The 23,714-nt window shown below is 59.1% G+C and overlaps 10 protein-coding genes across 10 annotated transcripts; 5 read left to right on the forward strand and 5 right to left on the reverse strand.

Moving 5' to 3' along the window:
- Positions 1–104: 104 nt before the first annotated feature.
- Positions 105–2,163, forward strand: K437DRAFT_255984 (uncharacterized protein). The gene has a single exon (XM_013388248.1). The coding sequence runs from the start codon at positions 185–187 to the stop codon at positions 2,042–2,044; it is 1,860 nt and encodes a 619-aa protein (XP_013243702.1). The 5' UTR covers positions 105–184; the 3' UTR covers positions 2,045–2,163.
- K437DRAFT_255985 (mitochondrial carrier) lies at positions 2,163–3,977 on the reverse strand. The gene is made up of 8 exons (XM_013388249.1): positions 3,574–3,977; positions 3,229–3,498; positions 3,088–3,155; positions 2,807–3,002; positions 2,560–2,685; positions 2,458–2,467; positions 2,359–2,381; positions 2,163–2,268 (listed from the first exon to the last, which is right to left on the reverse strand). Exons 1-8 carry the CDS (start codon positions 3,824–3,826, stop codon positions 2,228–2,230), a joined length of 987 nt encoding a protein of 328 aa, XP_013243703.1. The 5' UTR covers positions 3,827–3,977; the 3' UTR covers positions 2,163–2,227.
- Positions 3,978–4,167: 190 nt separating this feature from the next.
- Positions 4,168–8,090, forward strand: K437DRAFT_273768 (glycoside hydrolase family 31 protein). The gene is made up of 2 exons (XM_013388250.1): positions 4,168–6,057; positions 6,148–8,090. The coding sequence occupies exons 1-2, from the start codon at positions 4,429–4,431 to the stop codon at positions 7,843–7,845; spliced, it is 3,327 nt and encodes a 1,108-aa protein (XP_013243704.1). The 5' UTR covers positions 4,168–4,428; the 3' UTR covers positions 7,846–8,090.
- On the reverse strand, positions 7,911–10,633 carry K437DRAFT_255988 (RCC1/BLIP-II). The gene is made up of 4 exons (XM_013388251.1): positions 10,217–10,633; positions 9,094–10,075; positions 8,857–9,002; positions 7,911–8,765 (listed from the first exon to the last, which is right to left on the reverse strand). The coding sequence occupies exons 1-4, from the start codon at positions 10,356–10,358 to the stop codon at positions 8,053–8,055; spliced, it is 1,983 nt and encodes a 660-aa protein (XP_013243705.1). The 5' UTR covers positions 10,359–10,633; the 3' UTR covers positions 7,911–8,052.
- Positions 10,634–10,886: 253 nt separating this feature from the next.
- Positions 10,887–16,683, forward strand: K437DRAFT_273770 (uncharacterized protein). The gene is made up of 5 exons (XM_013388252.1): positions 10,887–11,052; positions 11,133–14,442; positions 14,513–14,638; positions 14,706–15,503; positions 15,580–16,683. Exons 2-5 carry the CDS (start codon positions 11,242–11,244, stop codon positions 16,402–16,404), a joined length of 4,950 nt encoding a protein of 1,649 aa, XP_013243706.1. The 5' UTR covers positions 10,887–11,052; positions 11,133–11,241; the 3' UTR covers positions 16,405–16,683.
- An 86-nt stretch (positions 16,684–16,769) lies between these two features.
- K437DRAFT_255990 (RNA polymerase) lies at positions 16,770–17,655 on the reverse strand. Its single transcript, XM_013388253.1, has 3 exons — positions 17,466–17,655; positions 17,048–17,310; positions 16,770–16,956 (listed from the first exon to the last, which is right to left on the reverse strand). Exons 1-3 carry the CDS (start codon positions 17,545–17,547, stop codon positions 16,816–16,818), a joined length of 486 nt encoding a protein of 161 aa, XP_013243707.1. The 5' UTR covers positions 17,548–17,655; the 3' UTR covers positions 16,770–16,815.
- A 170-nt stretch (positions 17,656–17,825) lies between these two features.
- Positions 17,826–19,056, forward strand: K437DRAFT_294168 (uncharacterized protein). Its single transcript, XM_013388254.1, has 4 exons — positions 17,826–18,293; positions 18,375–18,428; positions 18,524–18,643; positions 18,718–19,056. The coding sequence occupies exons 1-4, from the start codon at positions 17,942–17,944 to the stop codon at positions 18,795–18,797; spliced, it is 606 nt and encodes a 201-aa protein (XP_013243708.1). The 5' UTR covers positions 17,826–17,941; the 3' UTR covers positions 18,798–19,056.
- On the reverse strand, positions 19,052–20,395 carry K437DRAFT_102305 (glycoside hydrolase family 43 protein). Its single transcript, XM_013388255.1, has 2 exons — positions 19,967–20,395; positions 19,052–19,894 (listed from the first exon to the last, which is right to left on the reverse strand). The coding sequence occupies exons 1-2, from the start codon at positions 20,276–20,278 to the stop codon at positions 19,169–19,171; spliced, it is 1,038 nt and encodes a 345-aa protein (XP_013243709.1). The 5' UTR covers positions 20,279–20,395; the 3' UTR covers positions 19,052–19,168.
- A 938-nt stretch (positions 20,396–21,333) lies between these two features.
- On the forward strand, positions 21,334–21,779 carry K437DRAFT_255992 (uncharacterized protein). The gene has a single exon (XM_013388256.1). The coding sequence runs from the start codon at positions 21,543–21,545 to the stop codon at positions 21,753–21,755; it is 213 nt and encodes a 70-aa protein (XP_013243710.1). The 5' UTR covers positions 21,334–21,542; the 3' UTR covers positions 21,756–21,779.
- A 354-nt stretch (positions 21,780–22,133) lies between these two features.
- Positions 22,134–23,584, reverse strand: K437DRAFT_294169 (uncharacterized protein; the record flags this gene model as incomplete). The annotated part of the gene is made up of 3 exons (XM_013388257.1): positions 23,405–23,584; positions 23,042–23,311; positions 22,134–22,864 (listed from the first exon to the last, which is right to left on the reverse strand). The coding sequence occupies exons 1-3, from the start codon at positions 23,502–23,504 to the stop codon at positions 22,134–22,136; spliced, it is 1,101 nt and encodes a 366-aa protein (XP_013243711.1). The 5' UTR covers positions 23,505–23,584.
- Between the last annotated feature and the right edge of the window lie 130 nt (positions 23,585–23,714).

Below are 23,714 nucleotides of genomic sequence, written 5' to 3' on the forward strand. Positions count from 1 at the left end.
CTACTTTATCCTCAATTGACAATCAAGCTTTTTGGTAATCATAAACGTACGTATGATTTCATTTTGGAAGGCCTACATGCTCCATTTCGTTAAACAGCATTCAGCCAGGATTGGGCAGGTGCATTTACCGCTGGCAGCTCATAACAATACTGAGAAGGGAAGAGGCTGGAGTCCCGGGCACACCATGCCGCCCAAACAGTCGCCGCATAGCCGAAAGGCTAAAGAGCCAGCACAGGAGCACGAGCAGCAGCAGGCACCTGGGCTCAGCCCCGAAGTTGGCCCAGCCGCAGTCGCAGGGCTGGTGTCTTCTGCGGCTCCAAAGCAAAAGGAAGGTGAATACGGTGACAGAGATATGGGCGCTGCAGCCTCCAAAGGTGGCGTCGAGGAAGGCGCTCAGAAGACAGATGGGCAGAGGTCAGAAAAGGCGCCAGCCACCGGTGCTCCGACCAAAGCATCAGTGGATGATCATGATGAGGCGCCAGGCGACAGCGACCAAGAGGTAGATGCGCAGATCACCCGAGTGGAGGACGGTGTGAAAAATACTTCTTCGGAACCGATCTCAGAGAAAGACAAGCTGTCAGATTCAGAATCCATCCCTGCGTACGTCAAGCGGAACGAGCAAGCGGGTGAGAACGAAGCGCACAGAGAGCAAGCTACAGATTCAAAAGCAGGCGAGGCGCTCGAACCGGAAAATGCTCGACAGCAGGATGAAGCGTTACGACCAATGGAATGTGTGCAGGAAGAGACATGGCAAGAGCACAGGGAGGCCGAGACGGCTGGGGATGGTTTTGTACAGCCTCAAGGTGATAAGGAGCTTCTGAGTAAAGCCAGGGAGGAAGATGGCCGCAGACAAGAAAGGGAGCACGAGCATGACGACGACGCAGGGAGACGCAGAAGGGAGCGCAAGCGGCCCAGGTTGATCCTCTCTGCGTTGCCGCGCGACGAGCGAGATGCAGCAGCGGCGGATGCAGAGGGTGCAGGCGACGTGGGCCCATCCACTACCGCCGCGCACGAACACGGCGGTGCGCATGCACCGCCAGAGAAGAAGCGTCGTCGTGGCCCTGGCGGGGCGCTCGGAATGATGTCGCTATTGCAGTCGACGCTGTCGAAAGCGCGCACGGAGGCCGAGACGGCGTCGCGCGACAAGGGTGCCAAGCAGCGCGCGTCGCTCGAGGCGCGTCTGGCCACCAAGCTGGCACGCGAGAATGAACAGATGCGGTCCGCGTCCGAAGAGAAGAGCCAGCTTCGCGCGCTGTTCCGCGTCGCCGAGGACATCGCGGCGGGCGAGGCGGAGCACCGCAGCCTGCGCGCGCAGAAGCGACGGCTGGCGAGTTTTCTCGTGACTAAGAACCCAGCAGCGGCTGCGACAGATTCTTCAGGAAAAAGGGGTCCCGGTCCCCGCGCCGGTGGTGGCAGGAGTCAAAGAGGAGCCGATGTCCGAGCTGCAGGATGGGGAAGAGTAGGTGGTGGGATCACCTCCTCGCCACCGCGGCGCGCCACAGCCCACTGTCTGCCAAACGACATACCCAAGGGCGCAGGCTCTAGCATCAGTGCCGATGTGCCGAGCTCGCTGCCACCCGAGGCGATCACGCAGCCACAGTCTTACTCCTCCACAATCGCCTCGACTTCGTCGGCCCTGCCGCGCCCAGGGTCGATGGCGCACAACGAGCACCACTCGACATACCAGGTGTACTACCTGCCCAAGAAGTTGCTCGCGTGGCAGGAAGACGCGCTGGACGATCAGGAAGATGCGGTGGACGATGCAATCGAGGATGCGGACGACGCTTGGGCCGCGCGACGCAAGAAGCTCGAGGAGGAGCTCAAACAGCTGCTCGAAAAAGTCGGGCCATGGCCCAGCAAGGAGAAGAGCGACGGCGAGCGCCGTGGCGCGTGCGACGATAAGGACGGCATGGTCAAGGAGAACGAGCAGAGTGACAAGAATCAAGGCGACGGCGACGAAGACGAAATCAGCCGGGAGCGAAACCGAAACGATAACAACGATCAGAGGATGCGTGTTGCTCCTTCGTTTTCCTTGTCTCCTTAAGATCCAGAGGGAAGTCATTTGAGCATCGAGAGACAGGCAAACTTCGCTTTCACTCGCACATTGCGAGATGTACTGCAAGTTGCAATTTTTCATTTGCAATGCGATGTGATGCAGGCGGATCTGCCCACTCTCTATGATGATGTCGATGATGAAATGCCGATGATATTGGCTACAGAGCCTGCACTATGATTCGAGCATGCCTTTGACAAGCTCGTACGTTGTGACTGCGGAAGCGTTAGCGGGTGCCGGCCGATGAGGGTCAGCGCGTCAGTTAAGGCATGAGAGCAAGCAGATTGCGCGACACAGGTACGTACAAGTTGCAGCAGCAGCGGGAATGCTGAAACATGGTGCAGGAAAGAAGGTCAGAATGGAGCACAGCCTGGAAGTGGATGCAACACGGCAGAAGCACTCACGCTCTGAGCACTGAAATAGATCGACAGTAGCAGCACAATGCAAGGCGTCAGTTAAGGGGATGAACAATAGGCAAGCCATCCGGCGTGATCACCACCCCTCACGAGTCGGCATCAAGCCCCGGCCGAAAGCAGACGGCCCCTCGTCTCGCGCAATGGTGCGAAAGTAGTGCAGGATGTATGCGCGCGGCAACGGTGCGGTGGATTGCTGCACACGCGACTTGATGACGTCTGGCGCGCAAAGCGTGATGGCACAAAAGGGAAATGGAAACAGGCGGTTGTGTGAGCATTTCAGACGCATCTGCAAAATGAGCATGTGACCCCCAAAAGGAGGGTAGCAGCGGACACGTACCGAGCGGATAACATGCGAGCCAGTTTGCTATCCCGCCCATGCTGCCACTCGCCATGAGCGCCCAGATGGGGAGCGTTTGCTGCGTTTGCGAATATGAGGCTGATGGTGCGTACCCAGCAGGTTCGCGCTCGAGTAGCTGACGCTGCCAGAAAAGCTTGGACGCTGCGAAGGCGCCGTAGAAGCCCGCATAGGCGAGCTGCACGGTGCGGCGCGACGGGGGGAGGCGAAACGTCAGCTATGGTGGTGTCTACAGACGGGTCGAGGAGGGGAGTGAGACGCACGATCTCGCGAAAGAAGGTAATCTGGAAGCCACGCATCACCCCACATGCGAGCCCGTGTTGGTTCCATACTGTGCGAAAAGGCGTCATTGCAATCATTCAGCATTCGGACGTGCTCAGATGGAGCTCAGACGGAATACCCACGGTCTCTCGCGATGACGCTCAGTTTCTGCGTCGCGGCCGTGCCTTCTGCATTTGCAGCGCTGTGCGTATACTGTGTCTGCAGGCGTATCTTGAATAGTTCGACGGGGCTGGCGAGGATGGCGTTGGCGCCTCCTGCGATGGACCCCGCTGCAGCCGTCTGTGCGACGCTGAGCTGCGTGCTGGACGGTGAGATGAGACGCTTCGAAAGCGCAAAGGCTGTAAAAAGCAGGCTGTTCTGCGCGGATATCCCTAGCAACGGAGATGCCATGCCTGTGGGAAGATGATGCGACAAATTGAACATTGGTTAATACAACCACAGGCGTACATACATGGCGCTGGACGGACCTTTAAACAACCCTCTGACGCCTTCGAACCGTATTGTCTGGACCAACACGTCCCAGGTGCCTTTGAATGCACCGCGTGGAGCAGTTTGCATACGCACACGCACCGTGTCGAGCGGCTGTCCGACGATCACCTGCGCTGCACCCGCAGCGCTGCCTGCCAGCAGGTCGGTTAAAGGGAGGCGCAAGGGCGGCCATGTCGAGGGTGACGTCGACGATGACCGAGAGGGCGCAGACGAAGCAGTAAAGGATGGCATCGTCAATATAGTGGCAATAATGCGCTGCCATACGCTATGACAGCGAGCATACTCCAGCGTCCGCGCTAGCTGCTGTCTGTGTAGGCTGATCAAAGGCCATCCATGCTATACAGCTTCCTCACAAGCACCATTGTTCCACAGCCACGGAGACCTGGCGGAGAACCCGGAGGCGATGTCGTGTTCAGCTAGCATCTACACACTACTTAGCGCCAGCCAAGTAGGGTTGTGCTTAGCCTCCACCCCGCGACAAGGTCGCGTATCAACCCCCCCTTCTCCGGCAGCCGACCTTAAAAGAGTCTACGGCCGACCTCCTTTCCTTCATCTTGTCATACCTCGACAAGGCCGCAAAGAGAGACAGCGCTGTGAACGGGGAGTCTCTAGCCGACGCCGCCTTCCATCATTGGTAAATCTGCCATCTCTGTCGCAGGACGACGCATGGTCGTTACCACCCTCTGGGCGCGGCGTGGTGGGTAGTTAGCACCTCCCGCTACATACCTTGGAACGACCCAAGGCTCGACTCAATCCGACTGGTCGGCCCGAACACTTGCTGGCTCTCCTTGGACTGGGTGTAAATAGCTTGCTTCCTGCAGGGAAAGACAACCATGGCCCTTTTTAGAGGCACCAGGCGCTCTCTCGCCAAGGGCAGGGCCATAACCGGGACCACGACATTGACGCTACTCACTGTGTTTCTCCTCACCGCTCTCGCCCTGGTCCCGACCCCAACGGCGGCAGTGCGGCACCATGAATTCAAGACATGCTCCCAGTCCTCCTTCTGCCGACGACTTCGACGGCTGTCGAGCTACGTTGCCTCCTTCTCGTCCGAGAAACAGGGCAACGGCCGCGACTTCCCTTCGCCCTACTCGCTGTCGACGGCGTTGCCGCTATTGCCAGAGCATATGTCGTTCAACATGACTTCCTCCACGCTCAAAGCACGTATATTCAGCGCCCTGTACCCGGACGAAGCGGTGTTCGAGCTGCAGCTACGTGTGCACGCGGATGGCACGGCGCGTGTGCGCGTGGACGACGCACCTGGCATCGAGACGCACAACGGCTGGAAGCGGTACGACGAGGCGCCGCTCTGGACCTTTGAGAATGCACCTGAGCCGGCCGCTTTAGGCACGGTACAGATATCGCAGCCTCGTCCTGGCGTCACGGCGTTGCAGTGGCACGGGATCGCTAACGCAAGCGACAGGCAGGAGCCGCCTACGTTCATGGCCGAGGTGCAGCACGCGCCGTTCAAAGTCACGTTCCTGCGCGACGGCGCGCCGCAGATCGTGCTCAACGACCGCGCACTGCTGCACATGGAGCACTTCCGCCCCAAGCCCGATTCCCTCCCCAGCATTCAACCACCTTCCTCGAACGATGATGAAAAAGGCGAGCAAGGAGAAAGCGACGGCGAGGATGTCAAGCTCGTTATCCAGAACAGCAAGCGCGATGTGCTCCTTTCGCGCGGATACGCTGCAAGTGATGCGGAAAAGTGGAAGGGCTTCGAGGTCGAAGACGAGGGTGAATGGGAGGAGACCTTCTCCGGTCGACTGGACACGAAGCCAAAAGGACCCGAAGCGATCTCGCTGGACATTTCCTTTATTGGCTACTCCAATGTCTACGGCATCCCCGAGCATGCCTCTCCTCTTGCGCTGCGCTCGACGCACGGAAAGGCCGAGGAGGATTACAAGGACCCGTATCGGCTGTTCAACCTGGACGTCTTCGAGTACGAGCACGACAGCCCGATGAGCCTGTATGGCGCGATCCCCGTCATGCATGCGCAAAAGAAGGACGAGGCAGTCAGCGTCTTCTGGCTCAATGCCGCCGAGACATGGATCGACATTCAGCGTGATGTACCCTCCGCCTTCGCGCATGGATCAAAAGGTGCCGGCAAGGCCGGTAGCAGCGACACGCAGACACACTGGATGTCCGAATCCGGCGTGCTCGACCTCCTTGTGTACCTCGAGCCTGCGCCCTCGACAAACCTGGCGCTCTTCACCGCGCACACGGGCCGCACCGCCTTACCGCAGCTCTTTGCGCTCGGCTACCACCAGTGCCGCTGGAACTACCTCTCCACCGCTGACGTCCTCCAGGTCAACGAGCGCTTCGACAAGGAGGACATCCCGATGGACGTCATGTGGCTCGACATCGAGTACAGCAAGGATCACATGTACGGCGTTTGGAATCTGGCAACGTTCCCGACGCCAGAAAAGATGCTTGAAGGGCTTGATGCCGTCGGAAGAAAGGTGAGTCCCGCATAATTGTTTTGCGAGCGCTGTTTGCGCTGGAGGAACTGGACGCTGACTGTTGGCAACCGTTTGCTTCCTGCGTCGCAGCTCGTCATCATCATCGACCCGCACTTGAAGCGCACGAGAGACTATTTCCTCTACGCAGAAGCGCAAGACCACAGCGTCCTGGTACAAAACGGGCCCGTTGCTGCACCAGCTACGCGTGGAGGCGAGGGCGGAGGCACCGGCGAGTACGAGGGCTGGTGCTGGTCAGGCAGCGCTTCGTGGCTGGACATGTTCCACCCGTCCAGTTGGCAGTGGTACAAGGATGTGTATAAGCTGCCAGCCGGCGGTGCAGGCGGCATCCAAGCCAATGCGCGCAACCTGCACATTTGGAACGACATGAACGAGCCGAGCGTGTTCAATGGCCCGGAGATCACGTGCCCCAAGGATGTCGTGCACTACGGCGGCTGGGAGAATCGCGATTTGCACAACATCAACGGCGTGCTCTTCCACAACAACACTGCGCAGGCATTGGTCGAGCGCGAGCTTGCTACTGGCGGCGAACGGCGGCGTCCATTTGTGCTTTCGCGCAGCTTCTGGGCTGGCAGTCAGCGCTTCGGCGCCGTGTGGACCGGCGACAACCTGGGCGACTGGGAGCACCTTGCCATCAGTGTGCCGATGATGTTGTCCGTCAGCCTCGGCGGCATGTCCTTCGTCGGGTCCGACGTGGGCGGGTTCTTTGGCAACCCTTCGCCCGAGATGCTCGTGCGCTGGTACCAGTCGGGTATCTTCATGCCCTTCTTCCGCGCACATGCACACATCGACACGAAGCGCCGAGAACCGTACTTGCTCGACGAGCCGCTGCGCTCGCACGTACGAGATCTCATCAAGCTGCGCTACAAGCATCTCCCGGTGTGGTACACGGCGTTCAAGGAGAGCGCCGCGAGCGGCCTGCCGGTCATTCGCCCACAGTACCTCGTCTTCCCTGGCGACACGAAAGGCTTCGACGTGGACGACCAGTACTACATTGGTGACAGCGGCCTGCTCGTCAAGCCGCCCGTCGAGGAGAAGCAGGAGAACGTGCAGATCTACATTGCAGATGACCAGCCGTACTACCACTACTTCTCGCACGGCGTCTACTACCCTGGCGCCGGCGGCAAGTACATCACCGTCCCAGCGCCGCTGGACGGCACCGCCCCGCTCCTGCACCAAGGAGGCTCCATCTTGCCGATTCGCGAGCGCGAGCGGCGATCTGCAGAGCTGGGCTCGAAAGACCCCATCACGCTCATCGTCGCGCTCGGCAAGCCGGCGAGCAGCGCACAAGGTAAGGCCCAGAGCCAGAACGAGCGTGCTACCGGCGTATTGTACCTTGATGACGGCCAGACGTATGAACACGAGCGCGGGTCGTTCATCTGGCGCCGCTTCAGTTGGCGCACCGACGCGGCTCAGGGGACGCACGTGCTCGCTGCGACGGACGAATCTGTGCGGCGTGGGGCGTCGTCGGCGCCGCACGCGGCAAACGCGTTTGCGCAGGCGATCAAAGACGTGCGCGTGGAGCGCATCGTCGTGCTCGGCCTCGAGAAGGAGCCGCGGTCGATCCGGCTCGTGCGAGGCGGCGGCAGCAACGGCGACGGCGACGCTGCACAGAGGTCGATTCAGTGGAAGTGGTCGCGGGGCGCGACAGCAAGTAGCGGTAAGAAGCTCTCGTCGCTGCTGGGCGACAGCGAAAGCAAGGCGAGCGAGCTGGTCATTAAAGATCCCGGGGCACTCATCACGGAGGACTTTGTCATCGAGCTTCAATGAGCGTGGGTGCGTGGTCACAGACGAAGCATCTGTAGATGTTAATATGGTCGCGCACAGAGTGTCTCGCGCTCTTCGCGAACGAAAGAAGCCAAAAGTGAAACTCCATAAACCTTCAAAAGCATCGGATCGCATGCATCCATTTTTTTCTCGTAGTATTTTTTCGCTTACACGCGCAAGAACGAAAACGGAAGCAGGCGACCATGCCGCTCAGGTTCGCTTCTTCTTGCCGGACGTTTTTGCCTTGTCGATGCCGTCTTGTGAGCCTTTGCGCTTGGTGCCCTTGCCGGTCCTGGAACTATTCCCGGAAGCAGCGAGTTGCTGCTGCTGCGCGCGGCTCGCACCAGCGTGCTCCTGCCCCTGCTCGCTGCCATCAGCATCGGCGTCGGCATCAGCGTCGCTCTGCGACTCTTCGCCGGCGCGCTCGCCCTCCTCGACGCAGACGGGGCAGTGCCACTCGCCGTCTGGGACGCCGTCGAGCGGCGGGTGGAGGCACTGGAGGTGGTAAGGTCCATCGCACTTTTCGCACTCGAGCAGGTCGCCGCGCTGCGCCTGGGCGTCCTCGTCATTACGACCGCAGACCATGCAATCTTGCACGACGGTATCGACTTGTTCGGGGAAGCGCGGGAGGTTCGCATATGCGTCACCCTGGTTGCGCGCGAGGAAGAAGGTGGTGTTCTGCGCAGCAGCGACGTCGAGCAGTGCGATGCCGTCGAGCGGCTCGCAGCGCACCGGCTTGGTCGCGCTACGCGGCTTGTCGGCGCCGAGGCCAAGCTCACCGCTGGAGGCGTTCTGCCCCCAGCAGACGTTCATCGTCGCCTTGTGCGCGCCTTGCAGTTTGGGATCCTCGTCGGAGATGGCGAAGAGCGTGACGCCGCCGAGCGAGGCGCGCTGCACCTTGACGCCCATCATGTCCGGTAGATCTGCGCCGGCGCCGGGCGGCGTGCGCATTGTCAGCAACTGAGTAGGCGGAGCATCTCCCCGGGTGCGCGCGCACAGGGCGGCAGCACTCACACTTGTACGTCATGAACCCCTGGCCGAGCCCGCCGTCGCCAGAGGTCTTCCACTTGCCGGCGAGGTAGAAGGTGCGCTGGCCGTCGATGATGGCGGTGCACGTGGGGCCGGCGATGACATGCGCGGCCCTGAGCTTGACGAGGTCCCTGCGAGCGATGGAATGGTCAGCGCATGGGCATGCTACCTCTCGGAGGTCTGACTCGGGGAAACGATCAAGGGCGATTCTGCAGCTCTCACTTGGCAAACTGGTGAACAAGCGTAGGGACGAGCTGGTCGTGCTGGGTGCCGAGTCCGAGGCGGCCGTAGCCACCAAAGCCCCAGACGAACGGGTAGCCCTCCTCGGTGAGCGCAACAGCGTGCTGCAGGCCAGCGCTGATCTGAGTAACCCTGTGCTCGGCGAGGCCGCCGGCACTGACGAGGAGCGGGCGGGCGTGCAGGGCGTAGGCGGTGCGGTTGCCGGTGGCAATGTGCTCGCCGGTGCGGCCGTTGCCGAGCTGGCCCTTTTCGGCGCTGCCGAACGCGTAGACACACCCGGCGGCGGTCAGCGCGAGCGAAAATGTGGCGCCGGCAGCGACCTGCACGACAGGGTCGCGCGGGCGCATCCATGGTGCGTCGTCGATGAGCGTGAAGACGTCAAGAATGCTCCCACTGCTCCCGGTGCTTGCTCCGTGCCGGCGGTCGGGCAGGAAGGTGGTCTGGCCCGAGGCGCAGCTGCCGGCCGCATAGACGTGGCCGGCGCGCGTAACGAGCAGCGTGTGGTGGCGTCCGCAGGCGGCATCGATGATGGCGCCGCGCGGTCCAGTCGGGAGGGGTGGGCGGAAGTGGCGCGTGCGCGAGAGGCGCACTGGCGCAAAGACGGCGGGGCCACACTGCGCGGCTGCATGCGCTTTGCTGCTGCTGCTGCTATCTGCTGCGTGGGAAGCAGGTGCGACGGGCAGGCCGAGCTGGCCGTGCTCGTTGCGACCGAGGACGTAGGCGTGGCCCTTGGTGGAGAGGAAGACGGCGTGGCAGCTGGCATGCGAGGAGCGTATCTTGGCGATGCGCACGTTGGAGAGCGCGCGAAGAATGTGCGGCGTGGGTAAGTCGGCGGTGGGGATCTGCAGCGGGTTGCTGCTGTTCACGGAGGAGGAGGAGGATGGGGGCGGGCCGGCTGCAGAGGGAGCCTTGGTTGGCTGCTTGCGCCCAAGCATGGGCCAGTCGGTTCCGCCTGCGATGAGCACTGGCAGGAAGACAAAGGGGAGGTGGATGTGAGAGGTGTGTATGCGAGCAAGGGACAGCCCGCTAGCTGTCCCACTATCGGGGCCAGGCTAGAAGCGCGCTGCAGGTACATGCATGAGTGAATGAATCAAAAGTGACTCACCTCGCCCCCAAGTGGGCAGGCCATCATGGTCGACCCACTGCTGCTGGTCGCCGCTGCCGCTACTACTACTACTACTACTGCTGCTGCGGCGGCGGCGAGCTGTTTTGCGCGCGGTCTGCGCAGCGCTCTGACCGCCATTCATCTCTGCTGGCGCCGGGCTGTACACTCTTGCTGACGCGTATATATATACGTATGTAGTCTCTGACAATGCCGTTTGCCCGAGCGAGCGGACGCGTCTCTGCTCCAACTGTCCAAGGCGGCAGCGCGGCTGGGTCTTTTGGCTGTTCTTCGTCTCTCTCTCTCCGCCTCGGGCTACTAGCCAGTTCACATGCGCCGCAGCCTCTTCTATAGTCTGCACACACGGCAGCTCACCGCACCGCCGTCCTGTCGTCGTTCGCGTGTGTGCGTGTGTGTCTTGGTTGGTACATGGCCGTCTGTGTAGATTGCCTGCTGGTGTGGTTGGGTCGTGTGTCTGCCAGACGGGCCTTGCGACACATCACGTGATCTGCACAGTCACGTGATCCGACGCGTGGGCGCGAGCACGCACGCGTGCGTCTGTTGTTGAAGCACGGATCTACAGAGCGAGGGAGAGGAAGGGGATAACAACGAGCGCTCGTGGCGTCTTTCTTTCTTTCTTTCTTTCTTTCTTTCCAACACTCTCCTCCCTCCCTCCAACGTCGCCATCTTCACCTCCATATTCCATCCCTCCATAGCCCACATATATATCCATATCAGGCAGTCACGCAGACAGGCAGACAAGCAGGCAAGCAGACAGGCTCCGCTTCCTTCTTCCACCGCGCGCACGCACTCTCTACAGATCAGTCAATCCCTCCCTGGTGAGCATCCGACATCTTGCCGTCCCTCCCTCCCGCCCCGGCCATAGCGCACTTGCTTACACCTCATCCTCCTCTCACAGCCTGCAAAGCGTGTAGTAGCCACAAGTGGACAGCAGCGCTGCATCTGCTCGCACCAGCTTCGCTGGCCACCGCTCATCCACTTTTCCCGCCCTCCGTCCCCTGGCAGCCATGTCCGACCGAGAAGCGGGCGATCGCGAGACCCGGGCAGAGGCGGCACTGATGCCGCCTCCTTCGCCCGAGCCGACTACCTCGTCCATCCGCGGCGCAAGCACCTCCGGCTGGTCGCCTCTGCGCGTTTCCAACAGGGTTGCCCACCACTACCCGGGCGCCTTGTCGCCCGCATCGACCGCCACCTCGTCGTCGCCCACATCGGCGTCGGCCGCCTCGCCGCAAACGCTCTTCATGGCCGGCAGCACGGCGCCGCCCCCGCCGCCGTCGCTCCTCCGCGCACACGAGATCGAGCAGCAGCGCGGCGCCGCCATCCGTGGGCTCAAGAGCCACAGTCTTGTCAGCAACTCGCCCTTCAAGCAGCAGCAGCAACAGCAGGCAACAACGAGCCCCAACCGCACCCGCGTCGGGCTCGGACTCGGGATCGGCGGCAGCAGCAGCAACAGCACCAGCAGCAGCAACAACACCGTTGGACGCATCCCGCGCGCCAACAGCGGCTTCACCCCGCGCAAGCTCTCCGACAAGCAGCGACACAAGTCGCTCCCCGTGCTCGACACGTCAGCAGCAGCAGCAGCAGCAGCAGGGAGCAGCAGCAGTAGCAGCGGCGGCAGCAGCAGCGATGATAGCGCCGGTACGAGCACCAGTACCGGCGCCGCATACCTTCCCCCGCGCAAGAGCCAGGGGTTCAAGGCGCTCGCAAGCGCGTCGTACGTCTCCAACTCGCCCTTCAAGGCGTCCGTCAGCACGGCGGCGGCAGCAGCAGCAGACACAGACGCCGACGAGCCCCCACCCGTGCCGATGCCCAGGAACGCATGGGCAATGACGGCCAGCTTGGCGTCGCCGACAAAGCTCGACAAGCACCCGCAGCCGCATGTGCACCAGGCACGCTCCGGTGCCGCAGCCATCGCCGCTGCCGCCAACGCGCGCCCCTCGACGCCCGAGAACGGCGCTCCCCAACAGCAGCAGCAGACAACGCCGACGAGTACACCGCGCCGCCGGACCTACCACGCGCAGGCGCACACCTCGCCGACGAAAGACGCACTGCTTGTGACACCGACGCGCTCCAGTGGTGCCGCCACCACCATCACTTCACCCTCATCCCCAACGACGACGGCGAGTTCGCCGGGCCGCAGCAGCACCCGCGGCCGCGGCCTGCTCGTCTCGAACCGGCTGCACGGCCCGCGCGAGGCGTGCAGCTCAGTCTTCTCGTCGCCTGGCGGTGGCATCGGCAGCAGCGACCGCGAGCGCAGAAAGACGGTTACCTTCGACGAGCTGCTCGACGTGCAGGAGTTCGAGAAGGAAAGCTCGCTCGGGTCCGACGTTGGCTCTTGCGCCTCCTCCTCTCCCTCTTCGTTGACGTCGTTCGACGAGCGCGCGTTCGAAGGTTCTGAGCTCGACGTGCAGCAGCAGCAGATGGCGATGGTTGCGCGCCACGGAGAGAGCGCCAGTGCGGACAGCCTCGTGAGCGCCAGCGACGTCGAGAGCGACGCGGACGTCCAGGCATATCCGCACCGTCGTGCCTCCGGCGTCTCGACGGCGTCATCCTCCGTGCAGTCCCAATCTCACGCGCAAGCCCAGCCGCAAGCCCGAGTCCAGCAGATCCACGGCGCCAGCGGACGGCTACACATCGTCAACGGCTCACCGGAGCTCGAGTCATCCTCGTCGGACGACACGTCCTGCTCGGAGGAATCCGGGGACAGTTCTTCGCGCGACTTCAGCGCGCCAAGCACCAACGCCTCGGATAACGAGACCGTTGGCGATGAGAACGAGCACGATGCCGGCACCGACACGCCGGTGACAATGCCGTCCTCCTGCAGCGACACCGACATCGTCCTCGTCCTCGGGGCTGCTGGCGTGCACAACAAGAACCCCAAGGGGGGCGCAGAGGCGCGCGGCAATGTCGACTTTATCGTGCCGCTCGAGAGCTCTTTTGAGTTTCTCGAGCAGATGCGCCTTCCTTCTTCAGCAGCGGCGACGAGAGCGGAGATGGACTTGCATGGCCTGCACCGCGTCGATTCGATGGTCGACGAGCTGTTGAATGAAGACTTGCTCTTTGACCTCTCGCCCGGCAAGAAGCAGGCCAAGAACGCACGCGCGGAGAACCAGCAGCAGCAGCAGCACGGCTATCGCCCACTCCCAACGCCGCCTCCAGCCGCTGCCACTGGCCCAGGTATGACGCCGACGCGCAAGCACTCAGCGTCCAACACGCCGACGCCGACGGGCCGGCCGCGCATCTCGCGCAACACGGTGCTCGAGCGCGTTGCGTCGCAGAAGCAGCAACAGCAACAGCAACAGCAGCAGCAGTCACCTGACCCCGATGCGCACATGCACACCGGTGTCAACGACGAGATGAGTACGGCGCCGATGGCTATTCGTTCCAGTGCGACCGAGGGTTCCATGTCTCCTCGCCCAGCAGTTGCCAGTCCGCAAGCGCGCAAGACGTCCGATCCCGTCGTCGCCGTCGTCAGCGGCGCGAACACGCCTTCGAGAGGCACGCCGGTGCGTGCGCGTGTAGCGGACATCTTTACTCCCGCTGGTGACGTGGAGGAGGAGGAGGCAGCAGCAACAGGGCAGATGCATCGCGAACCCAGCGCTGCGGACATGTACTCGGACGCTGCATCTGCATTTTCGCACTCGCAGCAAAAGCAGCAACAGTCGCTGCGACGTAACTCGGACGCTGTCGTCCATACGTCACCCGTCCCGCCTCCAGAGTCTGTCAGGCGCGACAGCCTGCCGACGGAGACGCAGCGCGTCAGTCCACTTGAGCGCGTCGGCGAGCTGCTCACGACGAGCCGCGCAGCAACAAGCGCAGTAGGCGCGGGTGATTTGTCCGGCCGCGTCTCGCCCTCGCTTCTTGGTCCGCCGCCGCCGCGCGTCACGCCGGCGCAGCAGGCGGACCAGATCATCGCGAGAAGGCGCAGCAAGAATGGCAAGCCTCCTATGCGCAGGCGCAGTCGCTCGACGGGCGATGCGCATGCTTTCCATCGCGACAGTGCGAGTCTCAGCCCGAGTCCAAGTCCCAGTCGCGTTCCAGCAGAAGGTTCTGGCGCGCAGAATTATGGCGAGGAGGCTGAAAGGCACATGGGACAGGTCATCGAGAGCGCACAGCACAGGGTGGAGCACACATTCAAAGCGGCGCTTGATGTAGGTTTCGGAAACGGTATCGAGCGCGAAATCAGCAGGATCTACAAGGAAGGAGATGTGAGTGCACTGCGTATCGGCCGCGCTCTACGCGAAGAGCATTCAGGCTGACATTCGACATCTATGGCAGAAAAAGTACCGGGTCAACGACCGTGGCGTCTTCCAGGGTGTTGACGACAAGATCTCGCATCACGGCCAGGCCGGTGATGTCGACAGCGGAAGAGCCTGGCGCAAACTTCGCAGGCCTAGTGACATGGTGAGAAGCACCTCGCTTGTCGAATCGTGTTCTAAGCCATGCTGACCTGTGCCCCATGCTTTTACAGCACGAGTACGCCAAGGAGATTCGCGAGTTCCGAGACCATGAGAACCCGAAGAAGGCAGCGGGTAAGGTATTTGTCATGGTCGACTCCTTCATTCCGGACAACTTGCCAGTGCCATCTCGGCCCACCAAATTCTACTGCATTCTGGACAACGGCCTGCACATGGTCAAGACCGGCTCTGCGACCTTGCGTCCCAACGGCGAGCCAAGCAGGATCGCGCAAGAGTTCGAGCTAATCCAACACAAAAATCTGGAATTCAGCTTGACGCTTGTCGTTCAGCGCGATGCGCATTTGCAGGATCCATCGGTGCAGGGCAGTCCGCAGAGCCCAAAGAAGGACAAGTTCATGAGCAGATTCTTCTCCAGCCCCAGAAAGGGCTCTCGCAGGGATGCATACGACGACATGGCACCGCCTGGCCGTCCCGAGCCACTGCTAGCATTTATGAACCGCGAGGGCGCTCTTGGCTATGCCTCGATTATCTTCGAAAAGGTTGCTTCGCAATGCCTCGGCAAGTGTGCAGTCTTTGATCTCCCCGTGATTGGCGTCTCCGATCCAGCACCTTCGCTGTCAAGCGCACACTCTTCGCATACTGCGAGGCGCACGGACTTTACGCGCAACATTGTCCGCCCAAGGGGAATGCTACGCCTCAAGATGTTCTACTTGCCGCCCATGCCGTCGGTTCCGCGCAATGCTTTCCCAGAGAATCTCAGCGAGTGCATCAGAGGAATTCACGCCGCACAGACCCGCAGCGACGATGTCAAGCTGGAAGGCGTCCTGACGCAGATGGGCGGTGACTGCACAGTGAGTGGCTTGTGATTGAACTTTTGTGTGCCCTGAAAACTGACTGACGATATGCACTTTACTTTTGGGTCTGTAGACTTGGCGAAGAAGGCCTATCAAGCTTCAAGGGACTGCGCTGATCTGCTACAATGAAATCACCAAGAAGCCGACGGTCAAGATTGACCTGAGCAAGGCCGTCTCGCTGGAGGACATGCAGGATCCGCACACGCCGGCTGTCACTCCTGGCTCGTCGCAGCGCTCTGGCGCGAGTGCCACGCAGGCTCACGCGCGCAATCATTCCGCTGATGAGGAAGAATACGGTGCGCTTTATAACGTCGAGCGATCCTTCCGCATCACTTTCCACGACGGCGAGAAGATCAGCTTCTTTGCAGACACCGATGAGGAGAAAGGGCGCTGGTTGGAGGCTGTGGATGGGACGATCAAGTCACACACGCCAGCTGCGCCGATGTGGGCTCACATTGCGCTGGCGCTGATCAAGAACCATGCCAATGGCGCGGCAGCACGTGGCAAGAGCGCCTCGGCACCGCAGACGCCGGCCAAGAACGGCACGTGCGCAGTTAGCGCCACGCCATCTAGGCGCGTGCCAAGCGGCAGCCGCTCACAACCGGGCAGTCAGCGCCGGGTCCCGCCCACGATGATGGAGGAAGAGTCGAACGCCAACATACCCGATCGCGAAATGAAGACTGCGCCAAAACTTCCAGCTATGTCGTATTCGAGCACTAGGTCAAGTGGCATCCCGCGTCCGCACGTGCATGGCATTCTGGTCAACCCTCACCCTCCTGCCAACGCCACGCCTTCTTCGGCCTCGCATGTGCCACGCCCGGTCTCCACCATGCCTCCGCCCACGCTAACTGGCATTCCACAGCGCTCTCGCCACGTCCATCATGCCAGCATTTGCTGAGTAGGTCCAACCATTTTTTCGCTTTCTTCGTGTCATCCATGGCGAATGCCAAGGATGGCCTGCACCACCTATGGCATTTGCGCCCCGACGAAGGAGCCCTTTTACAAAGCTCCCACTTTTGACATTCTTGTTCCTTGGATCTGAATGAGCAGTTCTTAGCCAACCCGTTAGCAAGAGTTTCAATTGAACAGAACAGTGACCAGTTAAATTTCCGATGTACTATCAATATGTCCGATCAGAATCAACTCTTGTCGTCTGCTGGACAGACGTCATTTGCACATTGTCCTTTCTTACTGTTCATGCCATGTCAGCGGGATAAAGGGCGAGGGTCGTGAGGCAGAACGATGCTCTGCACAAGAGTCCTTCCACGACAAGCGACTGAATGAGACCGGTTTGAAATACATAAGCCAACTATCGGATCAACAGGTAGACATATGTTCCGATCGTGATACCGCTGAGATGCCTGTAGGATCCTGTCAATGCCATAAGCAGGCCGCCAAAAGAGCCGTACACAGTGACTGTGTCAGAATGCCCCTCATCAAACTTGTAGATCTGCAGGCAGGCGGATGTAGCTGCGTTTGTCAGCTTTGTCCTCGCTCTCGTGTACGTAAAGAGAGGAAGACAAGGAAAGGGGAAGACGCACCTTTCCGTACATAACATAGTCAAAGTCGGCACTGATCCCTTCATTTCCAGGCACATCTATCCGCCAGGCTTCCGGCCGTCCTTGTGCCGCACCAGCCCCTCCATCCCCTTGCTGATCCACGTCTTCGTTTCCTGTGCCGCGTTGTAATTGCGTTGCGAGCTGCAATGTGAAATTTGGCCGATTTACCATGGAGTAAATGTCGGTCGCAATGTCGATTGAGAGCTTAATGTCGGACGCTTGCGAGTAAGCTTCGATGCGGGAGACTTGAAAGAGTCGATGCAAGTTTCGTCAGTGCACGGGATTATCCGCAGCAAAGCGTCGAATAAATGTAGAACAAAGAAACAAGGAGACGATCAGTCCAGAATCTCTATACCTAAGAGAAGTGCGCCTTCGGAGGTACAAATGGCAGACCACATACCTCGATCAAACTTCTTTCCATCTGGGTCAATCTTCGAGACGCTGAATTGAGCGTCAAAGATATTGGTGGGATCCGACGCCATGATGATTTGCTTTTCAGTACGGCACTTCCCTTCGATTCGGTTCAGAGACAAATGGGAGCTGTGCTCCTTGCTTCCGTCACGAGCGCGATGAATGACAAGATGGTCACGTAGGAAGACGACGTAAGATTGCGCGTGACAGGCTGAGTTCAATAGGGATAATATATATAACAGAGAAATTGAACCGACGTCTCAAACTTTTCGCCGGCTGATTGGCTCTTCAAAAAAAAGACTCAAGCAAAACCCCTCTTCAGGGTTTGTTACTCACTTTTCCATGACCTGTTTCTTCGCCAGTACAAGTGTTCAAGCAGGTCTTGGCTTGAGTGGGCCCTGTGGACGCAGAGGTAGAAGAGTCGATCCGCTCAAGTAGTCCAGTCATCGGAAGAGACGTTAAACGATGGAAGCGAACGAAAGTGAAAGGGAGGTCAGTGCGGCAACAGCTGCATTCGCGTGCCCTCCCGTTCCTGTTGTGGAAGACAAGGATCCGGCCTCGACAGAGGCAGGGTCACAAGCGCAGGGAGAAGGAGAGACACCGGCGCATCTGCTGCCAGGTGGCTTCCATGCATTCAATCCCGCTTATGGTGATGACTCGACGCCGGTGACCAACTTGCAAAGACCCAAGACGGACGCAGTCATCACCATCAGGGTGATCAAGAGCTTCGAGTATAGGACCATGAAAGCGCTAGTACTCAAAGCAGTCGACCTGACCACAATGACGGTGGGAGAATTGAAGCAGCGATGCCGACAGGGTGAGCCTCTTTTTCAGCCCTATCTCCGCAAAACTTTTCGGCCGGTGGTAAATGAATGCGTGCTTCTGGGCTTTATTGCAGAGATCACGGCCACGCCAGCGTTCAAAGCCTTTAGGTCCTCAGTCAATTCGCTAGGTACGGCTCTTCCTCGTAGAATTCTCTCCGCAAAGTACATTTTGGCTGGCTAACATCGGCATAATGGGATTCCTTCCCTCTACTTGATACAACAGACACTATCAAAGTGTACACTCGTGCGCACGGGTCCAAGACGACGAACCTCATCATCAACCTCGATCACCCGGAATGGATCCTTGACGACAATAGCAAGACGCTGGAGGCCTATGGCTTTGGTGAGCACCGTGATTCTGATCGCGCTTTCCACAACCATCTCAAGACTGACCCGTCCGTCTGGCTCTCCTCGCAGAAAATGAAGCCGAAGCCAGCTTTTTCAACCGCGATGCGTACGAGGCTTTCCTAAAGCATCCGGAGACGAAGTGGGCATGAGCTGATGCGATTCGTTGCTCTCTAACACACCATTCATACGGGCATTTGAGCTTCAGAGTCTTCCAGAGTGGCTCCGCAACTACGGAGAACAGTAATGGCCAAGCAGATAGTGCACGAACCACTCGACTAATCGGCATCTCGGCTAATCAACAGTCATGGGCACCAAACAGGGCATAGTCATGGGGAATGAAGCTGCATGAGTACTGACACGCAGCATTGTAATTTTACGAGTCCATCGAGAAAACCGTAGATGTACAACACATAATTTACTTGTGCATCGCTTGTGCTCGCGATTGGGAATATTAGAGGCTCTGTTCTGTCCTGCTTCCTTCGGCTCGGCGCTTGGGCCTGGTTGAATGTGCATGACAGATTCACCCCCACTTGGAGTGCAGGGCGCTGAGCTGGGCCTGGGACACCTGGATGACGGCGCCGTGGCGCATGCCGGTGGGCTTAAGCGTGGGTTGAGCGAGCGTCCAGGAGTTCTTTGTGATGTCGTCGTTGAAGTACGCCTCGTAGCTGCCTGATCCGCTGTAGTTGTCGAGCCAGAGCCAGGTACGCGAAGGCTTGTTGATGTCCTTGAACGTGGCGGGGCCCTCGCGGACTGCGTCGATGACAAAGTTGTTCGGGTCGATGCGCGTCCACGTGCCAAAGAGGCCGTTGTCGCTGCGTTCCGAATAGACCTTGTTGACCTCCTCGTTCTTGATGAAGCGCACATACTTGCTGCCACCGAGCGGGAGGATCTCCTGGTCGATCACCGGGTAGCTCGGCGCGACCCAGACCTGCGGCGTGGAGAAAGAGCTGAAGTCCGAGGTTCGCGAGTAGTAGATCTTGGTGTTCGAACTGGCGCCAGTGCGCTGCGTGTCGCTGGACGCGTACGTTTTGCTCGCCCAAAAGACAGCGTACGAGTTTGCGCTTGCGTCCCACATGGCCGAAGGCGCCCAAACCATGCCGGCGTTGAAGCTATTCGGCATGACTTGCACCAGACGGTCGGAGGACCAATTGACCAGGTCGGTCGACTCCCAGACATGGATCGAAAGCGAGCCGTTGCGCTGCGAGCGGTTCCAGTCGTTGTTGATGGCCCCGATGTTGAGGTCAGTCTGTGTAACCAAAAGACAGCATCCGGCTGGTGAGCAGGAGCATGATGCATTTTCGTGTCAAAACAGACTCACGCCTATGATCCAGAAGCGGTCCTTGTTCGGGCCGCTGACCAAGTACGGGTCGCGGACGCCCTTGGTCCCCTGGGTCGGAACAAGGATGGGCTTTCCCCCGTTCAAGTCGGTGAACGTCGACTCTGAGCCGGCCTTAGCGACGTGGCCGAAGATCTGCTCCTGGTTGCCCAAGAAGGTGATTGCCAGGTAGCCGGCCGCTCCGTCTTGGCGTTGCTCGAGGCTCACTCCGGAGGACGAGGCCTGTGGCAGGCTGACCGCCGAGGCGGAAAGGACCGCCACAGCGGAGGAGATGAGGGCGGTGAAGAGACGCATCTCGATGGGGCGAGCCGGAGTTGGGTACTAGATGGAGAGGAAGACGTGGAGATGCTGCACAGAAGAGGTGCTGTTGGGGATGAGGTGCGTTTCGAGCAGTGGGTGGAAGGGAGGGGGGGGTTGTCCCTATTTATATCCACAGAGCAACGCTGCCTGTGCATGATGGGGCGACGAGGGAGATGCCGACCAGCATATGTAACCATTGTATCAACTCGACAGACCCCGGGGTGCGCATCAATACATCGCCAACATGTGCATCATCGAGCAGGGCATGTCGAGCGGAGATCTGCTGCGAGCGGGGAGGCGAGCCAGAGCTGAAGCGATCGGAAGTGCAAGCACATGTAAGAACCGCATGCGGGGTATGTATGTATGTACGAGTGCATAGTCTGGGGTGAAGGAGAAATGTATTGGATGTGACAACCAGGCGAAGACCGAACGCACTGCGACCTTTCTTAGCGGATTCAATGGATAGGACGGCATCCGAATATGTATCTAATGGCAATCTTGCTTGTTCTTGCCACTCTCATAATCTCAACACTCCTACCGCATGCGTGCTGCCGCGAGCCGCTGCTGTAAACTCCTTATTTCACCGCACTCGGCAATCTCGACCACATACATATATACATACATAACATACATACATATATATATTCATGCATTTACAGAGGCGGCTCGCGGTCGTTCAGTCGCCGTCAGTCGTGGGCAGGCTGGAGAATTGGAGGATCGCAGCCAGTGGGAGAGTGTTGGATGCCTGTGCGAGCCGTGTGGACTGGGGAGAACGAACATGTCATAGAAGGGATTCAAAGGGTTAAAAGTTGACCAAATTTTGGCAACACCCGCTAATTTGTGACGCATCCAGCCTTCGAGCGTCCATGCACTCTGTCAGAGAAAGCCGGCAAATGGTGATATGTCCGAGAGCAATCCGGTCGGGCACTGGGCTGCAGGAGCATGGGTCCTCCTCATCGCGTCTCGTCCAGTCAGTCGTCAAATGAGATAAATGATCAGACTGTTTAACTCTCCCCCTGCTCATCCCGATCTGACTCATCGCATGCAAACAAATAGGCATCAGATCCAACAGTAACCCTATATACGTCTGTATCACCGATCATCGATCATTGATCATCGCGGGTCTCGTCAGCGCCTCGCCCTCGTCCGCGTTCAGCAGCACCCGAAGCAGTTCCAACCTGAGATGTGCGTCGTACCTTTCTTGGGCGACTTGTTCGTATTATGCAAGGCTCATTGCCAACGAACTAATATTTGCCACATGCCTACGGCACTTTCAGCGCTCACACGCTCTCACATACGCCTCCCGCTCCACCGCCTAACATCCTTCACCTGTTTATGTACATTTATTCATCAAGAATCCCCGATCGGCGTTCTCAAGCGACCCTTCCTTTCTTCCTTCGAACAAAATCAGAGGCACTCCGCCATCTGGGGTCCCGCAACTCGCACACCGTTCGGCGGTGTGTGTGTATAGGCATGACGCCGAGATCGCTGCTTGTTGGTCTGCTGGGGTTGTCCGTCGTCTGAGAGTATCTGTTTTCAGACTTGTATCAGTTTTCCGACCCTCTACACACTGTAGTATATATGAAATACGGAGCCAACAGTGCTTTTTTCCAAACCTTTCACAGGAGGGTTATTTTGACCCTCATCTGACAGGTTGACATGACTCCTCTCAGTTCTCTGCTCTCACACCTGCTTTGGGCTGTGGGGCCATGCGTGAACGGTGAACACAGAAGCCGCGAAGTGCATGCAGGACGCAGGTTGTCTACTGCATTGTCCAGCGTCCAAGAATTAATCTGAGAGCTATGCATGAAAGTATTACGTATCGCCTGTTGAGCGAGGAGCTATTCGTTCACGTTAACGTTTTAGATTCCTTGAAGATGACTTGCAGGAGTTCAACCTTACTTCTGATTACACGTGCCGCCTTCCCTTCCTCCCTATTTCCTCTGTTCATCACAACTTCGCCATCTCGGCCTTCCGCGACCTTCTCTCCTTCGGTATTCGGCTCAAGTCGGAGCCATATGTCGAAGAGATTGTTCGTTTCAGCCCGTGCGAGAGCAGCTGGTCCAGCGATCGGCGGCCAAGGAGGTACTGGGGCGAGGTAATCTCCTTCTGACGAAGCGCTCCGAGCCAGCATATCTTCAACCACCTCTTCGCTCTTTATGCTGTCTGCCATCCCCTCCTGACCGCCTGGAGCCTCTGCCTCGTCGCCGACATTGCTCACACGGGTCTCTGCAGGGCCCAGCGTCCGCACGGGGGGTGCTTGGGGCCGCGATCGCAGCATGTGACTCCGGTCGCTCGCAAAGTTGTCGAGGAAATGACGTGCTGGCACAAGCTTAAAGACAGGTTGCAGGTGCTGGTGGTCCGAGGTTCCTTTTCGGCACGAGGAGGAAGGCGAGGAAGCTGGTTCGGGAACAGATGGGAGCTGAAATGACAGCGAGAGGTAGTCTTCAAGCCCTATCGGTTGTGATTGGCTCTCTGTACCCGTTGATAAAGCAGCTATCTTGCTGCTATGGCAAAGCCAGGAGTCGGGGTCGAAGACCCACGCTTTACTTTGCTTCGAATCTTCTTGCACTTGCCGTACTACGACAAAAACGTGACTGGAAAATGAGCGCCAGTCAGAATGATCCAAGCAGCATCGCGCACATGCATCTTCGTCTCATAAGACCCACTAATCCCATATGACTACACATGGGGAGGAGGTATTTTTGTAAGCTCGGCTACCGTGATTGAAAGGCGAGATCTTGCCAGCGGACTCACCCCACCATCCCTCCTCGACGCTCACCCTGCTCGCCGTCTGATACCACATTGCCACTGACTTGGCTTCGTTCGTCACGATTACCACGAACACTTCCCAGTGAGACAACGGCTCCGCTTGTCCCTGAGTCCATAGGCTGCTACTCTGCAGGTCGTAGACCTGGATTGCTGGAGATCGCCACGGCCATGTTTGTGGGGACGAAAGTGATGCGCCAGGAGTTTGCTTCGCCTCCAAGCCGCAAAGCAGAGAGCTTGCGAGATGGTATGCATTCTCTGCACCGGTCCGATATGCAAAAAGGGAAAAAATGGAGCAACTTCAGTATCGACTCTGAGCGGCGATGGTTTTGGAAGGCGGAAACCGCGCACCCTCGCAGTAGTAGGGCGTGTGCAAAACGGGCTTGGGAAAGCAAGGTGGCAGCGAGTGTCCGGCATTATGCCGCGACTGCGCCCGCCCGTCTTCGTGCATATTGATCACTGATGATAACCCTCGGACGGCGTCAAGTGGGACGCACGCACAATGCAGAGTGAGATTGTGCCAGAAACAGGTACGAAAAAGGGCTGATACAAAAGCCGGTGCAAGGGATAACGAGACGAGACTGCGTGCCGTGTTGGTTGTGTTATTCTCTCAGCCTTTGTGCGTACGTAATTAACATGTGCGACACCAATCACCATTATG

Source organism: Tilletiaria anomala, assembly GCF_000711695.1.
Source record: "Tilletiaria anomala UBC 951 chromosome Unknown K437scaffold_32, whole genome shotgun sequence".
NCBI classification, from domain to species: Eukaryota; Fungi; Basidiomycota; class Exobasidiomycetes; order Georgefischeriales; family Tilletiariaceae; genus Tilletiaria; species Tilletiaria anomala.

Excerpts from the sequence above, each read along its gene's own strand:
- K437DRAFT_273770 (XM_013388252.1), top strand. The coding sequence starts at position 11,242 with ATGTCCGACCGAGAAGCGGGCGATCGCGAGACCCGGGCAGAGGCGGCA. Across the intron at positions 14,639-14,705 it reads TTCGCAGGCCTAGTGACATG|CACGAGTACGCCAAGGAGAT; the intron begins GTGAGAAGCACC and ends ATGCTTTTACAG. Across the intron at positions 15,504-15,579 it reads AGATGGGCGGTGACTGCACA|ACTTGGCGAAGAAGGCCTAT; the intron begins GTGAGTGGCTTG and ends TTGGGTCTGTAG.
- K437DRAFT_273768 (XM_013388250.1), top strand. The coding sequence starts at position 4,429 with ATGGCCCTTTTTAGAGGCACCAGGCGCTCTCTCGCCAAGGGCAGGGCC. Across the intron at positions 6,058-6,147 it reads TTGATGCCGTCGGAAGAAAG|CTCGTCATCATCATCGACCC; the intron begins GTGAGTCCCGCA and ends CCTGCGTCGCAG.
- K437DRAFT_255984 (XM_013388248.1), top strand. The coding sequence starts at position 185 with ATGCCGCCCAAACAGTCGCCGCATAGCCGAAAGGCTAAAGAGCCAGCA.
- K437DRAFT_255985 (XM_013388249.1), bottom strand. The coding sequence starts at position 3,826 with ATGCCATCCTTTACTGCTTCGTCTGCGCCCTCTCGGTCATCGTCGACG. Across the intron at positions 3,156-3,228 it reads GAGCGTCATCGCGAGAGACC|TATGGAACCAACACGGGCTC; the intron begins GTGGGTATTCCG and ends CTTTTCGCACAG. Across the intron at positions 2,686-2,806 it reads GCTCGCATGTTATCCGCTCG|ACGTCATCAAGTCGCGTGTG; the intron begins GTACGTGTCCGC and ends TTTGCGCGCCAG.
- K437DRAFT_255990 (XM_013388253.1), bottom strand. The coding sequence starts at position 17,547 with ATGGCGTCGGATCCCACCAATATCTTTGACGCTCAATTCAGCGTCTCG. Across the intron at positions 17,311-17,465 it reads TGGAAAGAAGTTTGATCGAG|TCTCCCGCATCGAAGCTTAC; the intron begins GTATGTGGTCTG and ends GACTCTTTCAAG. Across the intron at positions 16,957-17,047 it reads ACTATGTTATGTACGGAAAG|ATCTACAAGTTTGATGAGGG; the intron begins GTGCGTCTTCCC and ends GCCTGCCTGCAG.
- K437DRAFT_294168 (XM_013388254.1), top strand. The coding sequence starts at position 17,942 with ATGGAAGCGAACGAAAGTGAAAGGGAGGTCAGTGCGGCAACAGCTGCA. Across the intron at positions 18,429-18,523 it reads GTCCTCAGTCAATTCGCTAG|ACACTATCAAAGTGTACACT; the intron begins GTACGGCTCTTC and ends TTGATACAACAG. Across the intron at positions 18,644-18,717 it reads GCTGGAGGCCTATGGCTTTG|AAAATGAAGCCGAAGCCAGC; the intron begins GTGAGCACCGTG and ends CTCTCCTCGCAG.
- K437DRAFT_255988 (XM_013388251.1), bottom strand. The coding sequence starts at position 10,358 with ATGAATGGCGGTCAGAGCGCTGCGCAGACCGCGCGCAAAACAGCTCGC. Across the intron at positions 10,076-10,216 it reads CCTGCCCACTTGGGGGCGAG|TGCTCATCGCAGGCGGAACC; the intron begins GTGAGTCACTTT and ends TCTTCCTGCCAG. Across the intron at positions 9,003-9,093 it reads CTTGTTCACCAGTTTGCCAA|GGACCTCGTCAAGCTCAGGG; the intron begins GTGAGAGCTGCA and ends CATCGCTCGCAG.
- K437DRAFT_255992 (XM_013388256.1), top strand. The coding sequence starts at position 21,543 with ATGCCTACGGCACTTTCAGCGCTCACACGCTCTCACATACGCCTCCCG.
- K437DRAFT_102305 (XM_013388255.1), bottom strand. The coding sequence starts at position 20,278 with ATGCGTCTCTTCACCGCCCTCATCTCCTCCGCTGTGGCGGTCCTTTCC. Across the intron at positions 19,895-19,966 it reads ACCGCTTCTGGATCATAGGC|ACTGACCTCAACATCGGGGC; the intron begins GTGAGTCTGTTT and ends TTGGTTACACAG.